Source organism: Diaphorina citri, unplaced genomic scaffold, assembly GCF_000475195.1.
Source record: "Diaphorina citri unplaced genomic scaffold, Diaci psyllid genome assembly version 1.1 scaffold884, whole genome shotgun sequence".
In the NCBI taxonomy this organism is placed as follows: Eukaryota; Metazoa; Arthropoda; class Insecta; order Hemiptera; family Psyllidae; genus Diaphorina; species Diaphorina citri.
Window position 1 is genome coordinate 51101 of NW_007378316.1, and position 18101 is coordinate 69201.

General features: G+C 37.8%; 3 protein-coding genes and 1 long non-coding RNA gene across 7 annotated transcripts; 1 reads left to right on the forward strand and 3 right to left on the reverse strand.

Annotated features, from left to right (window-relative positions):
* Nucleotides 1–1560: 1560 nt before the first annotated feature.
* Nucleotides 1561–2665, reverse strand: LOC108252821 (glutathione S-transferase 1-like). Its single transcript, XM_017445568.1, has 3 exons — nucleotides 2641–2665; nucleotides 2353–2429; nucleotides 1561–1869 (listed from the first exon to the last, which is right to left on the reverse strand). Exons 1-3 carry the CDS (start codon nucleotides 2663–2665, stop codon nucleotides 1561–1563), a joined length of 411 nt encoding a protein of 136 aa, XP_017301057.1.
* Nucleotides 2666–3070: 405 nt separating this feature from the next.
* On the reverse strand, nucleotides 3071–18042 carry LOC103512793 (intracellular protein transport protein USO1-like). Its single transcript, XM_008477580.3, has 3 exons — nucleotides 17616–18042; nucleotides 16992–17410; nucleotides 3071–4126 (listed from the first exon to the last, which is right to left on the reverse strand). The coding sequence occupies exons 1-3, from the start codon at nucleotides 17899–17901 to the stop codon at nucleotides 3422–3424; spliced, it is 1410 nt and encodes a 469-aa protein (XP_008475802.2). The 5' UTR covers nucleotides 17902–18042; the 3' UTR covers nucleotides 3071–3421.
* On the forward strand, nucleotides 9295–9792 carry LOC108252820. Its single transcript, XR_001809599.2, has 2 exons — nucleotides 9295–9338; nucleotides 9542–9792. It is a non-coding gene; the product is annotated as an uncharacterized LOC108252820 (long non-coding RNA).
* Nucleotides 10231–14935, reverse strand: LOC103512792 (glutathione S-transferase 1). 4 transcript variants are annotated; one of them, XM_017445566.2, is made up of 5 exons: nucleotides 14778–14935; nucleotides 13721–13863; nucleotides 12440–12640; nucleotides 11412–11579; nucleotides 10231–10846 (listed from the first exon to the last, which is right to left on the reverse strand). In XM_017445566.2, the coding sequence occupies exons 2-5, from the start codon at nucleotides 13859–13861 to the stop codon at nucleotides 10703–10705; spliced, it is 654 nt and encodes a 217-aa protein (XP_017301055.1). In that variant the 5' UTR covers nucleotides 13862–13863; nucleotides 14778–14935; the 3' UTR covers nucleotides 10231–10702. The 4 variants fall into 4 exon arrangements, with proteins under 4 accessions (XP_017301055.1, XP_017301054.1, XP_017301051.1 ...); XM_017445565.2 differs by having other exon boundaries at nucleotides 13721–13873; nucleotides 14778–14931; XM_017445562.2 differs by having other exon boundaries at nucleotides 13721–13885; nucleotides 14778–14927.
* Nucleotides 18043–18101: the final 59 nt, after the last annotated feature.

Consider the following 18101-nt stretch of genomic DNA (forward strand, 5'->3'; position numbering starts at 1 on the left):
AAGAAAATTTGGTATAAATGGTTTGAAACACCTGTTTAGAAGAAAACGGATATTAGTTGCTAGGGCAAACGGTTTAATCATGTACAGTGAAACCTCATTTAACGGACAACTCCGAATAAGATAAAAGTGATAAAAATGATATCTTTGTCACAAGTTTGCTTTTCGTACAGGGTTCTCTATGGTTATTTAACAATTTTAGACCATCAGATACTGTCTGTGTATTTAGAACATCAGAGACTACCTATTTAGAACTTCAGGTAGGTATACAACAGCTTTATGACAGAACAGGACAACAGGAACAGGAACAAAGTCATCAAAAATGAACTGCAGTCTACAGCTACAGCAGAAGAGGCTAGCCAAAGGGGATTTATAGGTACCAATAAAAAACCATCATGAGTCAAAGTTTTACTTTACACTTTAATTTAGAGGGGCCCAGTGTGATCATAGAAATTCTACATATATAGAGATCAATATTGATTAGTAAAAAAAAGAAACTCGATAACTTATGAATAGGTACCAGTCTGATAAATAACTTGAACATTGTTATAGGTACTTACGTATATCCATCTACAATAGCTGCATAGGTATCTAATTTCAATAATCGCCTACCTTAAGAAAATAGCTATTGAAGTGTCTGATAACAGTGATAACAATGGAGATTAGTATTACTGGGTGCTCTCTCTCTCTCTCCCCTCTCTGTCTCCCTCTCCCTCCCTCCCAATTTTCTTTCTCTTTCCACTCTCTTTATCATCCCTCTCTTCTGTTTCTCTCTCTCTCTCTTTTTTTTTCTCACTTTCTTTCTCTATCTTTCAACTCCCTATTCTCTATCATCCCTCTCTCCTCTCCCTTTTCTCTCTTAGCTCTGTCTTCTATTTTATTCGGACATTCAGCCACTGGCCCTGAAAGTTCCCAACGTGATTCACAGATAGCGTTAGTGAGGAGAAAGTCAGCGGATGGGTGTGAAAGGAAAAGAATGAATGGAATGTTAACGATTTTCTTTTTCCACACCACTTTCACACGAGGTATGGCCCTTTCGACTGCCAAGATCCTGCCTGGCTATATGGCACTTCGCCTTTTTGATCGAAATCTACTCAATCGAGTTGTATTTATCTCCTGAAAAAGATAGAAGGTACTATTAGATTAGAGCACCCCACAATAGGGACCAGCACGTCATAGCTCAGGAGATGGTCACCCGTCCATATGCAAACGTCGCACTAGGTTGCTTAATTTAATTTTTTTTTCTTTTTTTTTTAAGAGGTTTGGCAGAGGGAACTGTAACTGCTATGGTCTTATCGTCCCGAAATCGAAGAGAGAAGGAAGACAGGATTAGGAATTGAACTCATGACCTCCAATGTACCAGTCTATTCTAGTGTTATACCATTCCAGTCACAGAGGTACCTACTTTTAAAGTGTGTCCAAAAATAGTCGATCGACGAGATAAATCTACGTTGTCGAGGCAGTGTGGACGGTTCAGTCGACATCTATCGACGGCCGGTTAACCATGTATGGACACACCTTGAAATTTAATATGGGTGCGTACCAGAAGGCAGGGACTTACCGCTATTTGCTTGATAGTAGGAAATATCTCGCCAGCGTCAAAATACAATCTTTGAGACCATGTGTGGACACACCTTGAATATGGGTGCGTACCAGAAGGCAGGGACTTACCGCTATTTGCTTGATAGTAGGAAATATCTCGCCAGCGTCAAAATACAATCTTTGATCAACCAGGGCTCTATCTTTAGAGTCCTTGGGATACAGGACATCATTCTTCCCATAGGCAGATACCAGGTAAGCATTGATAGCATGACTATCGCAGATGAGTAGGTCGCCATCAACAAGCGCTGGAAGACTACGTCGAGGATTTTGCTGAAAATGGTAATGATAGTGGTAATGCTTATTGATACTGCTATAAAATTCTAATAAAAGTGCTTATTCACACTGCTTAAATTAATATTCGTGTTTATCTACTGTAATTGCTGAAGTCAAGAAATTTTAGGGAGAAGTCAAGTCCAGGACACACACACAAAACGAGTTCTTTTTTAAGGCCCCCTCGGGATCACATCAGGGTTTAAGTCAAGTACCTATAACTTCTGTTCAAATAAGTCTTTAGCTCTTTACGCCAGCAGTTAGTTATACTTTTATGTTTTATGGGAATGACATTTTAAGACTTATTTGGGATTCTAACTTGCAACTTTCCGCTAACTAAGCAACCAACTTAACCATCACAAAAATAGAATCAAAGTTGATTTTCAACCGGGATTCTTTTGTGATTGAAGACCGAAGTAGGTACTTATAAAATTTTAATATGTAGTAATCCCCTGTTTAGTTTGACCTGTCATTAGGGCTTACTTTGAGGAAGGCCGTGTCCAGAGTTTCTCCGGGAGCAAAAGTCACTTGTTTGAGTTGTACGGAAAAGGTAAGAATTACTCATTCTATTTTCTTTTCTTATTGCTTTCCCTTGATGATTCCACATTCCCTTCTCAGAGAAAACAGGCATCTCCACTAAAATTTTATTACACATATCTTTCCTTTGGGCAGAAGTAAATTATCGAAATAAATCTATCTGTTGTTCTGATTAAGTAAGTGTAGGGTATTTCCTATGCTTACTTCATCTGCCTATTACGAGACATCCATTACATCCGAGTTTTACAATATTGTTCATTTTATTTTACCTTTCTAGGAGATGAAAATTCTGGAAAAGGAGGCTGCTCCAATTGCAACTGTGGACCCAACTGCAAATGCTGTGATGATGGTAAGTTTACCATAGAGGTCCTCCTTTGAGAGTCATCTAGTGTAACATTGTGGAAATTTGTATGAGTAGGTGTTACCCACCTACACAGATGATTGCTGATTTTTACTGATGGTAAGATTTCTTCGTACTTAATTTATGATGTATGTAGGTATATTGTATAAGTAGAGTACAGCACTTAAGTAACAACAATGTCTTCGTTTTCAGGAAAATGCTGCAGTCAAGGCGATAAGAAAGCTTCAGCATAATTGAGTACCGACTTACCTACTACACTTAATGATGGGAATGATCAGTGACACAAAAGAAGAAAGAATGGACTTCTTTTTGATAGTCTAAATCTAAAGATACTCGAGGGGCAAAGATGTTAGCCCCTTCTCAAAATACTAAAAAAAAACTATGGATCTTTTTTTTAATAAAAACCAATGAAGACTAAAATTTGTGATCTAAAGAATAAGACAAGTGTTTTAAATTTAATGTAGGTTGTATTATACATATCTGTTTTAGTATTTTTTTTATTATTATTATTATTTTTTTTTTTAAATCTCAATATTCAATATAGGTACTTGGTCATGTCAAAATATTCAAACATAGGTATTGTAATAACAATTAACAACTTTAATTTTATTAATGACAGAATTGTAGCCCATTATAAATCGTTAGTGTACATTTTCAGCCATAGCATTCGCTCTTGTGTAGATGATAGCAACACTGTTTCAATCGACACTTTAGGATTTTCACTGTTTCCCTATTGTCCTCCAACATTTTCTCCTGGATTAGATTATGCTGTTTTTCTTGCTGCAATTCTTCTCTGAGTTCAGTGAGCTGTCTATCCAAAGCATATTTGTAATTCTCCAGTTCTTTCAGTCTCGCTCGTGAACATTCAACTTGTAATTCAAATTCCCTCGCAATATGACAAACAGACTCTTTTTCACATTGGTAAGTTTTAATTTTATCTTCGTACAATGTCTTGGCTTTACCTAGCACACTGATCTCCATCTCCTTCTTTCGGATTTCTTCTTTAAGTTCAGCTATCTCTTTGTCCTGATTGTCGAATTTGTCTCGCATCGCGTTCATTTCTGTTTTCATCCGTTTTGTTGTTTCTATGAGGGACATGACGGTCTGTTCTTTTTTTCTAAGTTCGATCTCGTCTTTCTCCACGAAAACGCGGTGATCTTGTTCCAAGCGTTTCAACTCTTCGTTATTTCGACGCATGTTTAGTATTTCCATATTCTTATTTGTTATCATGTTCTGGAGCTCTTCCTCTTTTTTGTCATGTTCTTCAATGTTTTTGGTCAGTGCTTCCACTTGAGCTTTCAAAGTGTCTTTCTCAGCCTGGTGAGATCGCTCTAGCATTTCCATTTTGTGCAGAACGACCTGGTTCACAAAGTTTAGCGCAAGTTCGAGAGTGAGAATTCTGAACCTCAAGTGAAATTCGAACCCATTCCTGCTGTTTACATTTTACATGGTATGAACTATCACTTTTCAGTTCCACCAATACCTACTCAAACAACGCGAAAAAAAGTTATTCCTGATAAACCTCTGATACTCGAATAACAAGCTTCCTCATTCTCAGATAACCATAATTCTATCATAGATATAAAGACCAACAGACAACAAAGTCCAACACTGAAAAGACAACGCCATCAGATGTTCATTTTCCAGACAGTTTCTGCTGGACGAGTCCTTTGAATGCCTGAAGACCTTCTTCGTCATGACTAATGCCCTTGAATGAGGACTTGCAAAGATCGATGTAACTGATAAAGAACACGTAGCTCCTACCTACCATTATTAATACATATATGTGTATACCTACTCAGGTAGGCATACACATATATGTATTAGTATGTAGTAAACTCTCCATCTTTAGTCAGAAAGAATCGAAAAACCTTGAAAAAGGATCTAAAAATATCAATTGGAATTGTTGCCAGATGCATGTAGCTTTAGTTGGTCGACTTATTTTATAAGCTGGCAACGTCGCATTGCGTTTTTTTATAACCTGTTTGATCAACTGTATAAAATAGTTATTAAAATATTAAGTAGGTAGTAAAGAATAGAAGACGATCATAATAGGTAGTTCGCTTTGGTTACTCGTGTAGCGTATAGGTACTCGTGTGCATACCTGCTATCTTGGTCAAACCGCCAAAGATACGCATAGATATCTTACCGACTTCTGTTAGGTGCTTATACGGCTTATAGTACATCGATACAAACATAGTTAGTTTAGATAGGTACATGGAAAGAATTACCTCCTCCATGGTGACTGCATCAATTATTGGAATCATATGAATAGGTAAGTTAAATACATAATTATTTAGGTAAAGAATTTCAGGTACATCCACTATAAAGATAATATAATTTTCTTTTCTCGGAGTTTTGACACATCCACTGACAAATTCTTTTCGGGGATCTGGCCCATCCACCGAAGGTCCAAGGATATTGTTTTTACTATTTTGCTATTGGTATGCCCACTAAGGTTAATATTTTGATCTACTAAGGAAAATTCTTTCGTTTTTTTGACACATCCACCAAAGGTTTAAGGATAATATTATTTTCCAAGTAGGTAGACATATCTAGGAAATTATTAGTAGGTGGATAAATATTTTGTAATTACATATCTACCTACATACCTATAATGTCGTTGTTATACCTATCACAATGTGGGGTTTTCCTTAGAAGAAAATCAAAGAAAAATCATTAGGCAACACTGTTTCCTTGATATAAGATAAACACAAGTATTACTATGTAGGAATTGTAGGATATGTGTACATTATGCGTTGTACCCTATGGGTATACTTTACAGGAGGACCAATTGGGTACCAACTACTGATAGTAGAACCTACCTGATACCTGAGTCTGTGAAGATCAGACCAGTGTTGGTTTTCAGTTCGAGTTTGTTTTGTGCTTTTGAAAAATCGAGAAAATACGTTCAGATGAATAAAAATTTTCCATAACAGCAAATCTCTTATTCTCTACAAATACGAGATACGAGTAATATTGTGTGTCAAAGTTTGACTTTCAAATTTCTGATACTATTAAATGAAATTATTTACAACAACCAATGAGCTCGGAGATTCCAATGCAAGTATTTATCTGATTTCCGTTTCATAAATAGCTAGTAGGTCCGTACCCTACCTTCCTACCTACATACCGCCGACATTTTCTTCCAAGGCCCCGAATAGACAGTCCACTTTGAGCATGTTTTAAGCTTAGTTTTAAGAAAAGTGTTTTTTATCTACTTTTGTACAAGTAAGCAGGCACTCTTGATGTACATTATTTAAATAATTTATTTATTTTCGGCTCCGGCTCCCGCTTACCTTGACTGCAGGCACTTTCACAGCATGGATCAGGCATTTTTGAGGAGATATTCAAAAGTACCTAATTAAACTTGAAAACTTGGAATATTACTTTCCTGATGCTATATCCCTTTTGACTTTGTTTAAATCACTGACGACTCAGCTTGGTGAATGCGTTTTAAATATTGCCACTATGTTTTGGGCCGTGTGTTTGAGGCCGTGTGCAAAGTGTTATCTGCAATAATATTTACCCTGGGCTAGATCACGAGTGGAAAATGACAAAATAAAAGTGATAAAAATGATATCTTTGTCACAAGTTTGCTTTTCGTACAGGGTTCTCTATGGTTATTTGACAATTTAGAACATCAGACACTGTCTAATCTGTCCATGTATTTAGAACATTAGATACTGTCTTCAGGTTCTGAATTTTTAGAACTTCAGGTTGGTGCAACAGCTAGATATTTGACAGAACAGAGCAGAAGAACTGGCAGAACAAAAAACTATCCAAAAGGAGCTGCAGCAGAGAGGCAAACCAAAGGGGAAGAGCAATTTCAATATCAAACCACCATGAGCCAAAGTTTTATATGAATAACTTTAAATTATAGGGGTCCAGTGTGATCTTAATATACAATAACTGACCCAATAATAGGTAGGTACTCCAATCTAATAGGTAGGTACTCTAATCTAATAGGTAGGTACTCAGCCTAATACTCCAACGTTATGTAATTTTTGTCAAGTTGTTTTTGACAACAGATAACCTATCTATCATAGAAATTCTAGAGATCAATATTGATTAGTAAAAAAAATAGGTTATAGGTACTTATACGTATATCCATCTACAATAGCTGCATAGGTATCTAATTTCAATAATCGCGTACCTTAATAAAATAGCTATTGAAGTGTCTGATAACAGTGATAACAATGGAGATTAGTATTACTGGGTGCTCTCTCTCTCTCTCCCTCCCTCCCTCCCTCCCTCTCCCTCTCTCTCTCTCTCTTTCTCACTTTCTTTCTCTATATCTTTCAACTCCCTTCTCTCTATCATCCCTCTCTCCTCTCCCTTTTCTCTCTTAGCTCTGTCTTCTATTTTATTCGGACATTCAGCCACTGGCCCTGAAAGTTCTCTACTGACCACAGACAATCATGTTCCTACAGTAGAGAGGGTACTTAATAACAGAAGCACCTAATGCACCTAATGCCTCCTTCATCTACAGTAGAGATAGAGACTGTGCGTGATGAAATTGGCTGATTACTAGGTAAGTACCTATATTCTGTCAATCATGCTTTGGTATCGTTCTAGGAATGGCATGCACTCATGCAGTGTCGTGGGTTAGAGTTATTCGCAGGGTAAGAACACCCAGTCATTTAAATGGAGCTGATGGTTTGATAGAGATAATCGAGATTACCTATAAGAAAGTAAAGTTGTGGAGGTATTTCGTACACAAATTTTAACCTAGAAAATAAAACATGGAGTGACGAATATTTAGGATTTTGAATCCTTATACATATTTAATTTTTACATTGTTTATGGAAACACAAAATACCTACCATTAAAATAAATAAACCATTACTCTGATAATTATGTAGGTAGATAGGCGGTACCTGTCTGTTTTTGATCATCGGTAGTAACTAACTAACAAGTAGGTACCTCTGTGACTGGGATGGTATAACACTAGAATAGACTGGTACATTGGAGGTCATGAGTTCAATTCCTGACTTATTTGAATTTTTTTCCGTCTCTTTGCAGTCTATTTTCGAATTGCATTCAGTGTCCTGAGGATAGTTTTCTAGCGGCCAGTAGCGGCATTACTAAAGTCAAAAGAATTGAGAAATGTAGAAGTTGGAATTGAGAAACATAACGCTTTGTCCACACATGGTCGACCTCGTCGATCAACGTCGAATGAAACCGTAAATCCTTGACAACATAGATTCACTCACCTCTTCACCTCGTCGTTCGACGGTTTGGACTATGTGTAGATATCTTCTTGAAATTTTCAAGAAGATATCTACACATTTGAAGAAATTCAAATATCTTCTTGAATTTTTCAGGGAATTTCAAAGTTCAAACAATATTGGTTTTTCAGGTGAACATTTTCTCAAAGAAAGCAACTCATCTGGACGAGGAAACCGTGGGGAAAATTCGCACCATCTACGCCACCACAGAACAATTTCTCAAGGGAAGAAAATACATTGCTTCTGACGTCATTAGTATTGCTGATTTCTCTTACTTCACGAGTTTAACTACTCTAGAGGTAACAACGTTTGTATACTCTGGAGATCTTGGTTCAAAATGTTTAAAATTGCATTGGATACCCAATAATTTTATTGTCCTTATAAGGCTGAGAGCAACAGAATCAAGCCAGGAACTCAGAGCTCAGACAGACATCTGTCAAGATCCATTCAATGGTTTCTGCGGGTTTCTATCAAAAAAATTGACACCTAATTCCTTTGGCGTCATAAAACCACAATTATCCTACTTTGAAGATTCCATGAACAAGAGTTTTTTTTTTTTTTTTTTACAGAGATGAGACTAAAAAGTCCCTTTACCCCAGCAGTCTAAGCAAGGTCTCGTGTTTCGTAGGGGTTTTTTTTAAAGAGGTTTGATAGAGGGAACTCTAACTGCTAAGGTCTTATCGTCCCGAAAGCGAAGAGGGGAGAAAGACAGGATAGGAGAAAGCCAGCCTTACGAGAACGAACCTTATCTATTTAGGTAATAAGGTTTATCTATAAGTGACTAGAATGGACGTGTTTTAGTCGATTGTCCAAACTGTGGACGGTGCTTCAGAAAGCTGAGAAACCCTGACTGAGAAATGTAAAACTCCGCCATGTCCACAATGAGTTATTCTTATCGAGTTACAATCCGTTTCCTACTACGATAAAAACTAAGGGTAGAATGTCATTTTATTAACACTTTGACTTCCATAGGAATTAGGATGAACTCTCCAAAAAAAAAAAATGTATTCACAAATACATGATTCTCCTTTCCTCTCCCCCCTCATTTCTCAAATAGATTTCAATTCGAACGGATTTAATAATGATCAAAACAGTTTAGATCAAAATCCATGGAGGTTTGATTTGTTTATTTGGTGCCCGAGCATGGTCCTGGAACAGAAATTTAAATAGAATTAAAATGGAGGGGAGAGAGAGACGGGGAGTGAGACGAAAGGAGGAGAAATAGAAAAGGGAGAGGGGGAGAACGGAGAGTGAGGGAGAAAGGGCGAAAGAGAGAAGGTGAGCAATAACGGGGAATTCCAATTGCAACTGTGGACCCAACTGCAAATGCTGTGATGATGGTAAGTTTACCATAGAGGTCCTCCTTGGGAGTCATCTAGTGTAACATTGTGGAAATTTGTATGAGTAGGTGTTACCCACCTACACAGGTGATTGCTGGTTTTTACTGATGGTAAGATTTCTTCGTACTTAATTTATGATGTATGTAGGTGTATTATATAGGTAGAGTATAGCACTTAAGTAACAACAATGTCTTCGTTTTCAGGAAAATGCTGCAATCAAGGCGATAAGAAAGCTTCAGCATAATTGAGTACCGACTTACCTACTACACTAACTTAATGATGGGAATGATCAGTGACACAAAAGAAGAAAGAATGGACTTCTTTTTGATAGTCTAAATCTAAAGATACTCGAGGGGCAAAGATGTTAGCCCCTTCTCAAAATACTAAAAAAAAAACTATGGATCTTTTTTTAATAAAAACCAATGAAGACTAAAATTTGTGATCTAAAGAATAAGACAAGTGTTTTAAATTTAATGCAGGTTGTATTATACATACCTATCTGTTTTAGTATTTTTTTTATTATTATTATTATTATTACTACTGACCACAGACAATCATGTTCCTACAGTAGAGAGGGTACTAACAGAAGCACCTAATGCTTTGATGATGAATTTGTAATTGCCTCCTTCATCTACAGTAGAGATAGAGACTGTGCGTGATGAAATTGGCTGATTACTAGGTAGGTATATTCTGTCAATCATGCTTTGGTATCGTTCTAGGAATGGCATGCACTCATGCAGTGTCGTGGGTTAGAGTTATTCGCAGGGTAAGAACACCCAGTCATTTAAATGGAGCTGATGGTTTGATAGAGATAATCGAGATTACCTATAAGAAAGTAAAGTTGTGGAGGTATTTCGTACACAAATTTTAACCTAGAAAATAAAACATGGAGTGACGAATATTTAGGATTTTGAATCCTTATACATATTTAATTTTTACATTGTTTATGGAAACACAAAATACAATTAAAATAAATAAACCATTACTCTGATAATTATGTAGGTAGATAGGCGGTACCTGTCTGTTTTTGATCATCGGTAGTAACTAACTAAAAACATTAGTAACATTACTTTGACGAAATTTCACTTGGTTCATAAAGATTAGCGCAAGTTCGAGAGTGAGAATTCTTAACCTCAAGTGAAATTCGAACCCATTCCTGCTGTTTACATTTTACATGGTATGAACTATCACTTTTCAGTTCCACCAATACCTACTCAAACAATGCGAAAAGAGTTATTCCTGATAGACCTCTAATACTCGAATAACAAGCTTCCTCATTCTCAGATAACCATAATTCTATATCATAGATTTAAAGACCAACAGACAACAAAGTCCAACACTGAAAAGACAACGCCATCAGATGTTCATTTTCCGGACAGTTTCTGCTGGACGAGTCCTTTGAATGCCTGAAGACCTTCTTCGTCATGACTAATGCCCTTGAATGAGGACTTGCAAAGATCGAAGTATTTGGCTAGGTTGGGGTACTTTTCCAGTCCTGGGACTAGAGCCTGAAACCGAGAGGTCAACATTATTGACAGAGGAAAAAGGCACTGGAACTGGCGTATATCCCAGCCCACAGGGACACATTCAGGGGACCCTAAATGCTTATAATTTTTGGAATTTCCCCCCAGGGTGAGAAAGTACATAATATACGTAAACGCCAATTACACAACTGGAGGAAGGCTTGCTCATGAGACCAAAAGACTTCACTTCACCGAACAAGTTAGCCAGCCTAGTTAACTTAGCCGGTAGTGCGTCTGCCTTGTAAGCGCTAGGCCACGGGTTCGATTCCCGCCCGGGTTTCATCCTGAACGGATAAGGTTCGTTGTCAGAACATCTGGCTTTCTTCTATCCTGTCTTCCTTCTCTCTCCAGCCTAGATAACTTAGCCGGTAATGCGTCTGCCTTGTAAGCGCTAGGCCACGGGTTCGATTCCCGCCCGGATTTTATCCTGAACGGATAAGGTTCGTTGTCAGAACATCTGGCTTTCTTCTATCCTGTCTTCCTTCTCTCTTCGATTTTGTGGGACGATAAGACCTTGGCAGTTACAGTTCCCTCTATCAAAAAAACTTACCACCAATGCTGAAGCAGTGGTGTAGATAGAGAAGTCAGCAATGTTGTAGGTGTCGCCCGTAATGAACTTCCTCCCCTGCAGGAATTTCTCAGCAAAGTCCAGCGCCTCTCTGGCCCTCAACTTGTCCTCCTCTGGTATTTCCTTCTCGTTCTTGAAGAAAATTTTGAGCTGGGAGAAAAAGAAGCAGAGCTATTTATAAGGAGTTTTCGTAGGTAAGTCAAGTAGGGGAATACTTATAGGTAGCTGTAATAAAACTAGTTTCAGGATTGGATGGCAGAGATGGCCTTAGGTTGGTAATAATCCCGCCCATTGATTGAATTTTAGATTATATATTACCTATGTATTTAACTGCAGAGATAGCCTTCTGAACAGACATTGAAAATCTTGTTCTCTACAAAACCCAGTGTCACTCAAATGCCCTCACGTTTGTGTTTCACCTACTACCCAAAAATCCCCCAAATACGAGCCACAAGTTGGGTAACTTAAAATTATTTGAATTATCAAAGGCCCTAAACCCATTGATTGAATTTTAGATTATATATTATCTATTTAACTGCAGAGATAGCCTTCTGAACAGACATTGAAAATCTTGTTCTCTACAAAACCCAGTGTCACTCAATTGACCTCACCTTTGTGTTTCACCTACTACCCAAAAATCCCCCAAATACGAGCCACAAGTTGGGTAACTTAAAATTATTTGAATTATCAAAGGCCCTAAGGGCAACCCAGCCCAGATACAAGTCACTGCAGAACGTTTTACTCACCCCAATGTTTCTCAACGCAGAGAAAAGTACTCCGGAATCAAAGTGAAGTCTTTGGTCGACCAGGGCTCTAACTTTAGGGTCCTTGGGATACAGGGCATCATTCTTGCCATAGGCAGATACCAGGTAAGCGTTGATAGCATGACTATCCCAGACGATAAGGTCTCCATCCTCCAATGTGGGAACGGTGTGCTGGGGGTTTAACTGAGGGGAAAAATTGATGGGTATCCAGCCCAGATACAAGTCACTGCAAAACGTTTTACTCACCCCAATGTTTCTCAACGCAGAGAAAAGTACTCCGGAATCAAAGTGAAGTCTTTGGTCGACCAGGGCTCTAACTTTAGGGTCCTTGGGATACAGGGCATCATTCTTGCCATAGGCAGATACCAGGTAAGCGTTGATAGCATGACTATCCCAGACGATAAGGTCTCCATCCTCCAATGTGGGAACGGTGTGCTGGGGGTTTAACTGAGGGGAAAAAATTGATTGGTATTTTCTGGTAAATTATTGTTAATTAGATTCATATTAGAATAGAATAGAATATACCTTGTTTATCCTGCTGGGATAGGACTGAAAAGTCCCTTTTCCCCCGCAGTCTGACTAAGGTTTTATTCCCTTAGACCCCTAGTCATATAAAATAAGGTAAGCAATTAAGTATTACCTGGTGTTACATAATCATGTAGGCAAATGGTTGTGGAAATGAAAGAAATCTTTTAAATCTACTTATCTACATATTGCGAATGAGAACATTAAGAAAATACCTACTCTAATGGACCTAGTCTTGAAGACTAGACTTTCAGACCAAAAATATGATTGAACTTGAGCGCCGACTGAGGATGGAAAAGATGCTTCTTTATTGTTGATGGGTATTATCTGGTGAATTATTGTTAATTAGATTCATATTAGAATAGAATAGAATATACCTTGTTTATCCTGCTGGGATAGGACTGAAAAGTCCCTTTTCCCCCCACAGTCTGACTAAGGTCTTATTCCCTTAGAACCATAGGCATATAAAATAAGGTAAGCAATTAAGTATTACCTGGTGTTACATAATCATGTAGGCAAATGGTTGTGGAAATGAAAGAAATATTTTAAATCTACTTATTATCTACATATTGCGAATGAGAAAATTAAGAAAATATACCTACTCTAAAGGACCTAGTCTTGAAGACTAGACTTTCAGACCAAAAATATGATTGAACTTGAGCGCCGACTGAGGATGGAAAAGATGCTTCTTTATTGACCCCAAGTTGTAAATATTTTTGACGCCATCACTAGATAGGCCATAAACCTTATCCTATTTCTAGGATAGATCAGGATTCAAAAATTCACCTGTTTTAAAGATAAAGGGGTACCTCACAAGACTTCTAGGACACACCTACTGTAGAATTCTCTTACCTCTGTAAATATTTTTGACGCCATCACTAGATGGGCCATAAACCTTATCCTATTTCTAGGATATATCAGGATTCAAAAATTCACCTGTTTTAAAGATAAAGGGGTACCTCACAAGACTTCTAGGACACACCTACTGTAGAATTCTCTTACCTTCAAATATTCATCACTAAATTGCTCCCTGGCCAACAGGTTGCAAGTCTTGTACTCCGCTTCAAGTCCCAATTCAGTCAAACATAACTTGACAGCTCTTACTGGAGGACTGGCAATGATTTCGTGCAGAATTAGACCCATATCTGAAGATATCTAAAATAACCACTAACCAAGAATAACCAACAATCAATAATTTATTGGCGAGACCCTTATTAATCACAACACACGGTAGGTAGACATTCCTCGAAAACCTTATCTTTACCACTCTAGGCCAGGGGTTTCCAACTAGCGGCCCGCCGGGCCCCCGTGGCCATCTAAAATAACCACCAACCAAGAATAACCAACAATCAATAATTTATTGGCGATACCCTTATTAATCACAACACACGGTAGACATTCCTCGAAAACCTTATCTTTACCACTCTAGGACAGGGGCTTCCAACTAGCGGCCCGCGGGCCACATGTGGCCCGCGAAGCTTTTTGGGATTTGTACGTTGAGTCATGGAAACTTACCTCCTTTAGTGTTCAGCTACAATTAGGAGAAACATTTCGCCTGCGGCGCTCAAAATTCGATCAGTCTGTATTTCTGAAAAGTTGTGAGGGGGGGGGGGGGGTTTCCGTTCTAAAAATTTTACACAAAAAAAAAAGGAAAGGGGGGGGGGGGGGGGGGAGTTTCCTACGATACTCCCCTATGTACATATGTGGCCCGCGAAGTACCTCCCAATGTAGCATGTGGCCCGCATACACATGGAAGTTGGAAACCCTTGCTATATTCCTAGGGCGAGAGAATAACTGGAAGGTTGTGAGGGGACAACTACCTTTTCCGCCTATATCAAGCAGGGTTTAAGCTATCTTCCCTTGATGTAGGTATACCCGAAATTTTGACCAACAGCTAAGAGTCCTCAATCCTCATGAGACTAATTTTATTAAAATTTAACTGTTTATAGGTACCATGCCATTCAACACCATACTTCTAAAAGAGTATACAGAAGGCCAAAAAATAAAATGAAAATACCTATAATCAGCAGTTACCTAAAATAATCAAGCACAAACTCACCTCTGAATAAAAATCGAGACAAAAATTCACACTGATAAAATAATAGAGAGTTATCAAAGAGATTGTTAATACCAGTACCACGTCTAAACACTGACTGAAGCTTGGAAGCTAAGAGATTGTATGACTATGGACTGTTTGTGACTGAGTTAATCTGTGTATGTGCCGGCAATTGGAAGTAGGAATTGCAGGGCCGTACTTTGAATTTTGAATGGGACCGGAAACGCCATAGCCCCATAGAGAACTCTAAATTCTTTTAGGTGAGTCTAAATTAGATACGTCTAAACAGTGACTGAAGCTTGAAGCTAAGAGATTGTATGACTATGGACTGTTTGTGACTGAGTTAATCTGTGTATGTGCCGGCAATTGGAAGTAGGAATTGCAGGGCCGTACTTTGAATTTTGAATGGGACCGGAAACGCCATAGCCCCATAGAGAACTCTAAATTCTTTTAGGTGAGTGGAGTCAACCGCGAATAACATACATAGAATGTAAATGTACGCTGTTCAAACTGCCAGAATGAGACTGAAAAGTCGCTTTACCCTCGCAGTCTAAACAAGATCCTGTGGATTTGGGTCTGATTTGATTCATTTTACAAATTTCCTGTAAAATCTTTAAAAGAAAAACGTTGCTTACGTTTGAAAAAATAAACCACCTAGATCGGTGTCGATCGACATTGACTGGAACCCATATCAAAGGATTCCGGTAGAATGAAAAACGAAGTTTAAAGTTTGTCTCGGGCAACGTTTGTTCGATCTTATGATCAAACATAAATAGTTACCTAGTGTAAATGCTGTTTTACAACTCATGCCTTACATTATTCTTGTCATGCATCATTACCACCTGCGTCACTTGCAAACAACAATGCAACAAGCATAGGTACCTATCTATTATTGCAGTTAAGGGATGTTTTTTTTTTTTTTTTTTTTTTTTTTTTAATTAGGTGAGTCTAAATTAGAGTCAACCGCGAATAACATACATAGAATGTAAATGTACGCTGTACAAACTGCCAGAATGAGACTGAAAAGTCGCTTTACTCTCGCAGTCTAAACAAGATCCTGTGGATTTGGGTCTGATTTGATTCATTTTACAAATTTCCTGTAAAATGTTTAAAAGAAAAAACGTTGCTTAAGTTTGAAAAAAAAAAAAAAAACGAAGTTCAAAGTGGGTCTCGCGCAACGTTTGATCGATCTTATGATCAAACATAAATAGTTACCTAGTGTAAATGCTGTTTTACAACTCATGCCTTACATTATTCTTGTCAAGTATCATTACCACCTGCGTCACTTGCAAACAACAATGTGCGCAACAAGCATAACTCTTTGTATTATACAACATAAAGTTAGAAGGGATTTTTTTTTTAAGCTGTTTGATAGAGGGAACTGTAGGTAACTGCTATCGTCCCGAAATAGAAGGTAGAAAGAAGATAGAATAGGAGAAAGCCAGCCGTTCCAAGAACGAAACTTATTCCTTCGGGATAAAATCCGCCTGGGGCGGGAATCGAACCCGCGGCCCAACGCTTACAAGGCAGATGCTCTACTAACCAAGCTAACTAGGCTGGCTAGGGATGTGTAGGTAGGTATCGATTAGAAAACTATTAAAATGATAGAGGATCCATGGTTTTCTAATTCGGAATCCCGGAATTGAAAAAACATAAGGTCGATCCTGGTAGTGGGTACTTATACTGTGCCCAATTTATGGAGTAGGGATTATAACGGTACTCGTACATATGTGAGCGCATCTTCTAACTTTAGATCAGTGCCAGCAAGCGGTTACCAATCTTTGGTCTTGGGATAGTGTTGACCACTCGGTCTTTAAAAACTACTAGATAGTACCTAGGTATGGAAAAATTTGTGATTTTAAGTACGGCACATTGCATACACACAATATTTGTTAGGCATTCATAAAAAAAAATATTTTCAAAATAAAAATTATTAATCTCCGCAATGTAGGTAGTAGGTACTTCGTAGGTAGGTAATGGAAAGTAATAATGCCTGTTTTATATCAGTGAGATGCTATTGTTGTTGACCGTGCCTGCTGGAGGAAGTCTTCATCAATCTGATTAGTAATCTATCTGAGATTTAGGTGTATTCTGGAGCTCTTCCTCTTTTTTGTCATGTTCTTCAATGGTTTTGGTCAGTGCTTCCACTTGAGCTTTCAAAGTGTCTTTCTCAGCCTGGTGAGATCGCTCTAGCATTTCCATTTTGTGCAGAACGACCGGATCTTCCATCACATCTCTAGTTACCAATTGCTGTATTTGTTTATCCTTATCCATGAGTAGACATTGCATCGTGTTACGTTGGAATAGTAGAGTATTGTTCTGTTCTACCAATTCATTCTTGATCTTGATTAACTCGAGCATTTTCTCCTTCATATCTTTGTTGGTTTTCTGCGCAAAGTCTCGTTCTTTTGTAATGTCCTCCATTTTTTTATTAAGCTCTTTGATTTGTTCTAGAGCTTCTTCTTTGTCTTTGGTTTCTTGTTCTAAAACAAGTTCGCACGCTGAATGGTCGTTTGATTGTTTTAGTGAATTCATTTCGTTTTTCACTTTGTCTATTTTTCTCTTCTCCTGTGTCAGAATCCGCTTGAGAACATCATTGGCTTCGTTTGCAGTTTTAAGCTCGTTCATATTGTCATCTGTAATACATATGTTTACCCCCCCAGGTTTACAGTTTCATGTTAAAAGTTTTTTGAAAGATATTTTGTTTTACACGCAAGCGTGGATAGGATAAAATATAAAAATGTCCAAAAAATGGCTCAACTTCCTGTCGGCAACATGAGACTGTAAACCCAAAGGTTAATTTTTCTATGAAGCATTATCTTAAATAAATAGTATTTTTACCTGTTATTTTCTTCAGCTCACAATATTTCTCTCTCATTTCCTTCACTATTTCAAACGTTTGTCTATGATTGTTGACGGCATTTCGAAACTTCTTGCTTTTGGTCTCATACATGATCATCAGATTACGAAATGCTTTCTGGGCTTGAACACGAGCTAATTTCTCGACTTCGTAGTCTCGATAGACAGCGCGGAAGTGATTTCGAATGTTATCATTTTCAATCCGAAGCTCTTCAGCGCTCAGTGTGCTATCTTGGGATGAGGGCGGACTTATGGCGGTTTTTGCCATGTGTCTAAAAATTTGAGGAACACTTCGTGAAAATTTTGGGGTATCAAAGCTTTGAACCTATTTTGTTTCTATTGAGAATTAACAAATAGAAGTGGCTAAAAAAATCTTTGTTATGGTGTTATGAAAAAAAAAAAAAAAAAAAAAAAAAAAAAATCATAATTATGTAGGCAGGCACTTACATTTACATTAAAATAATTTAA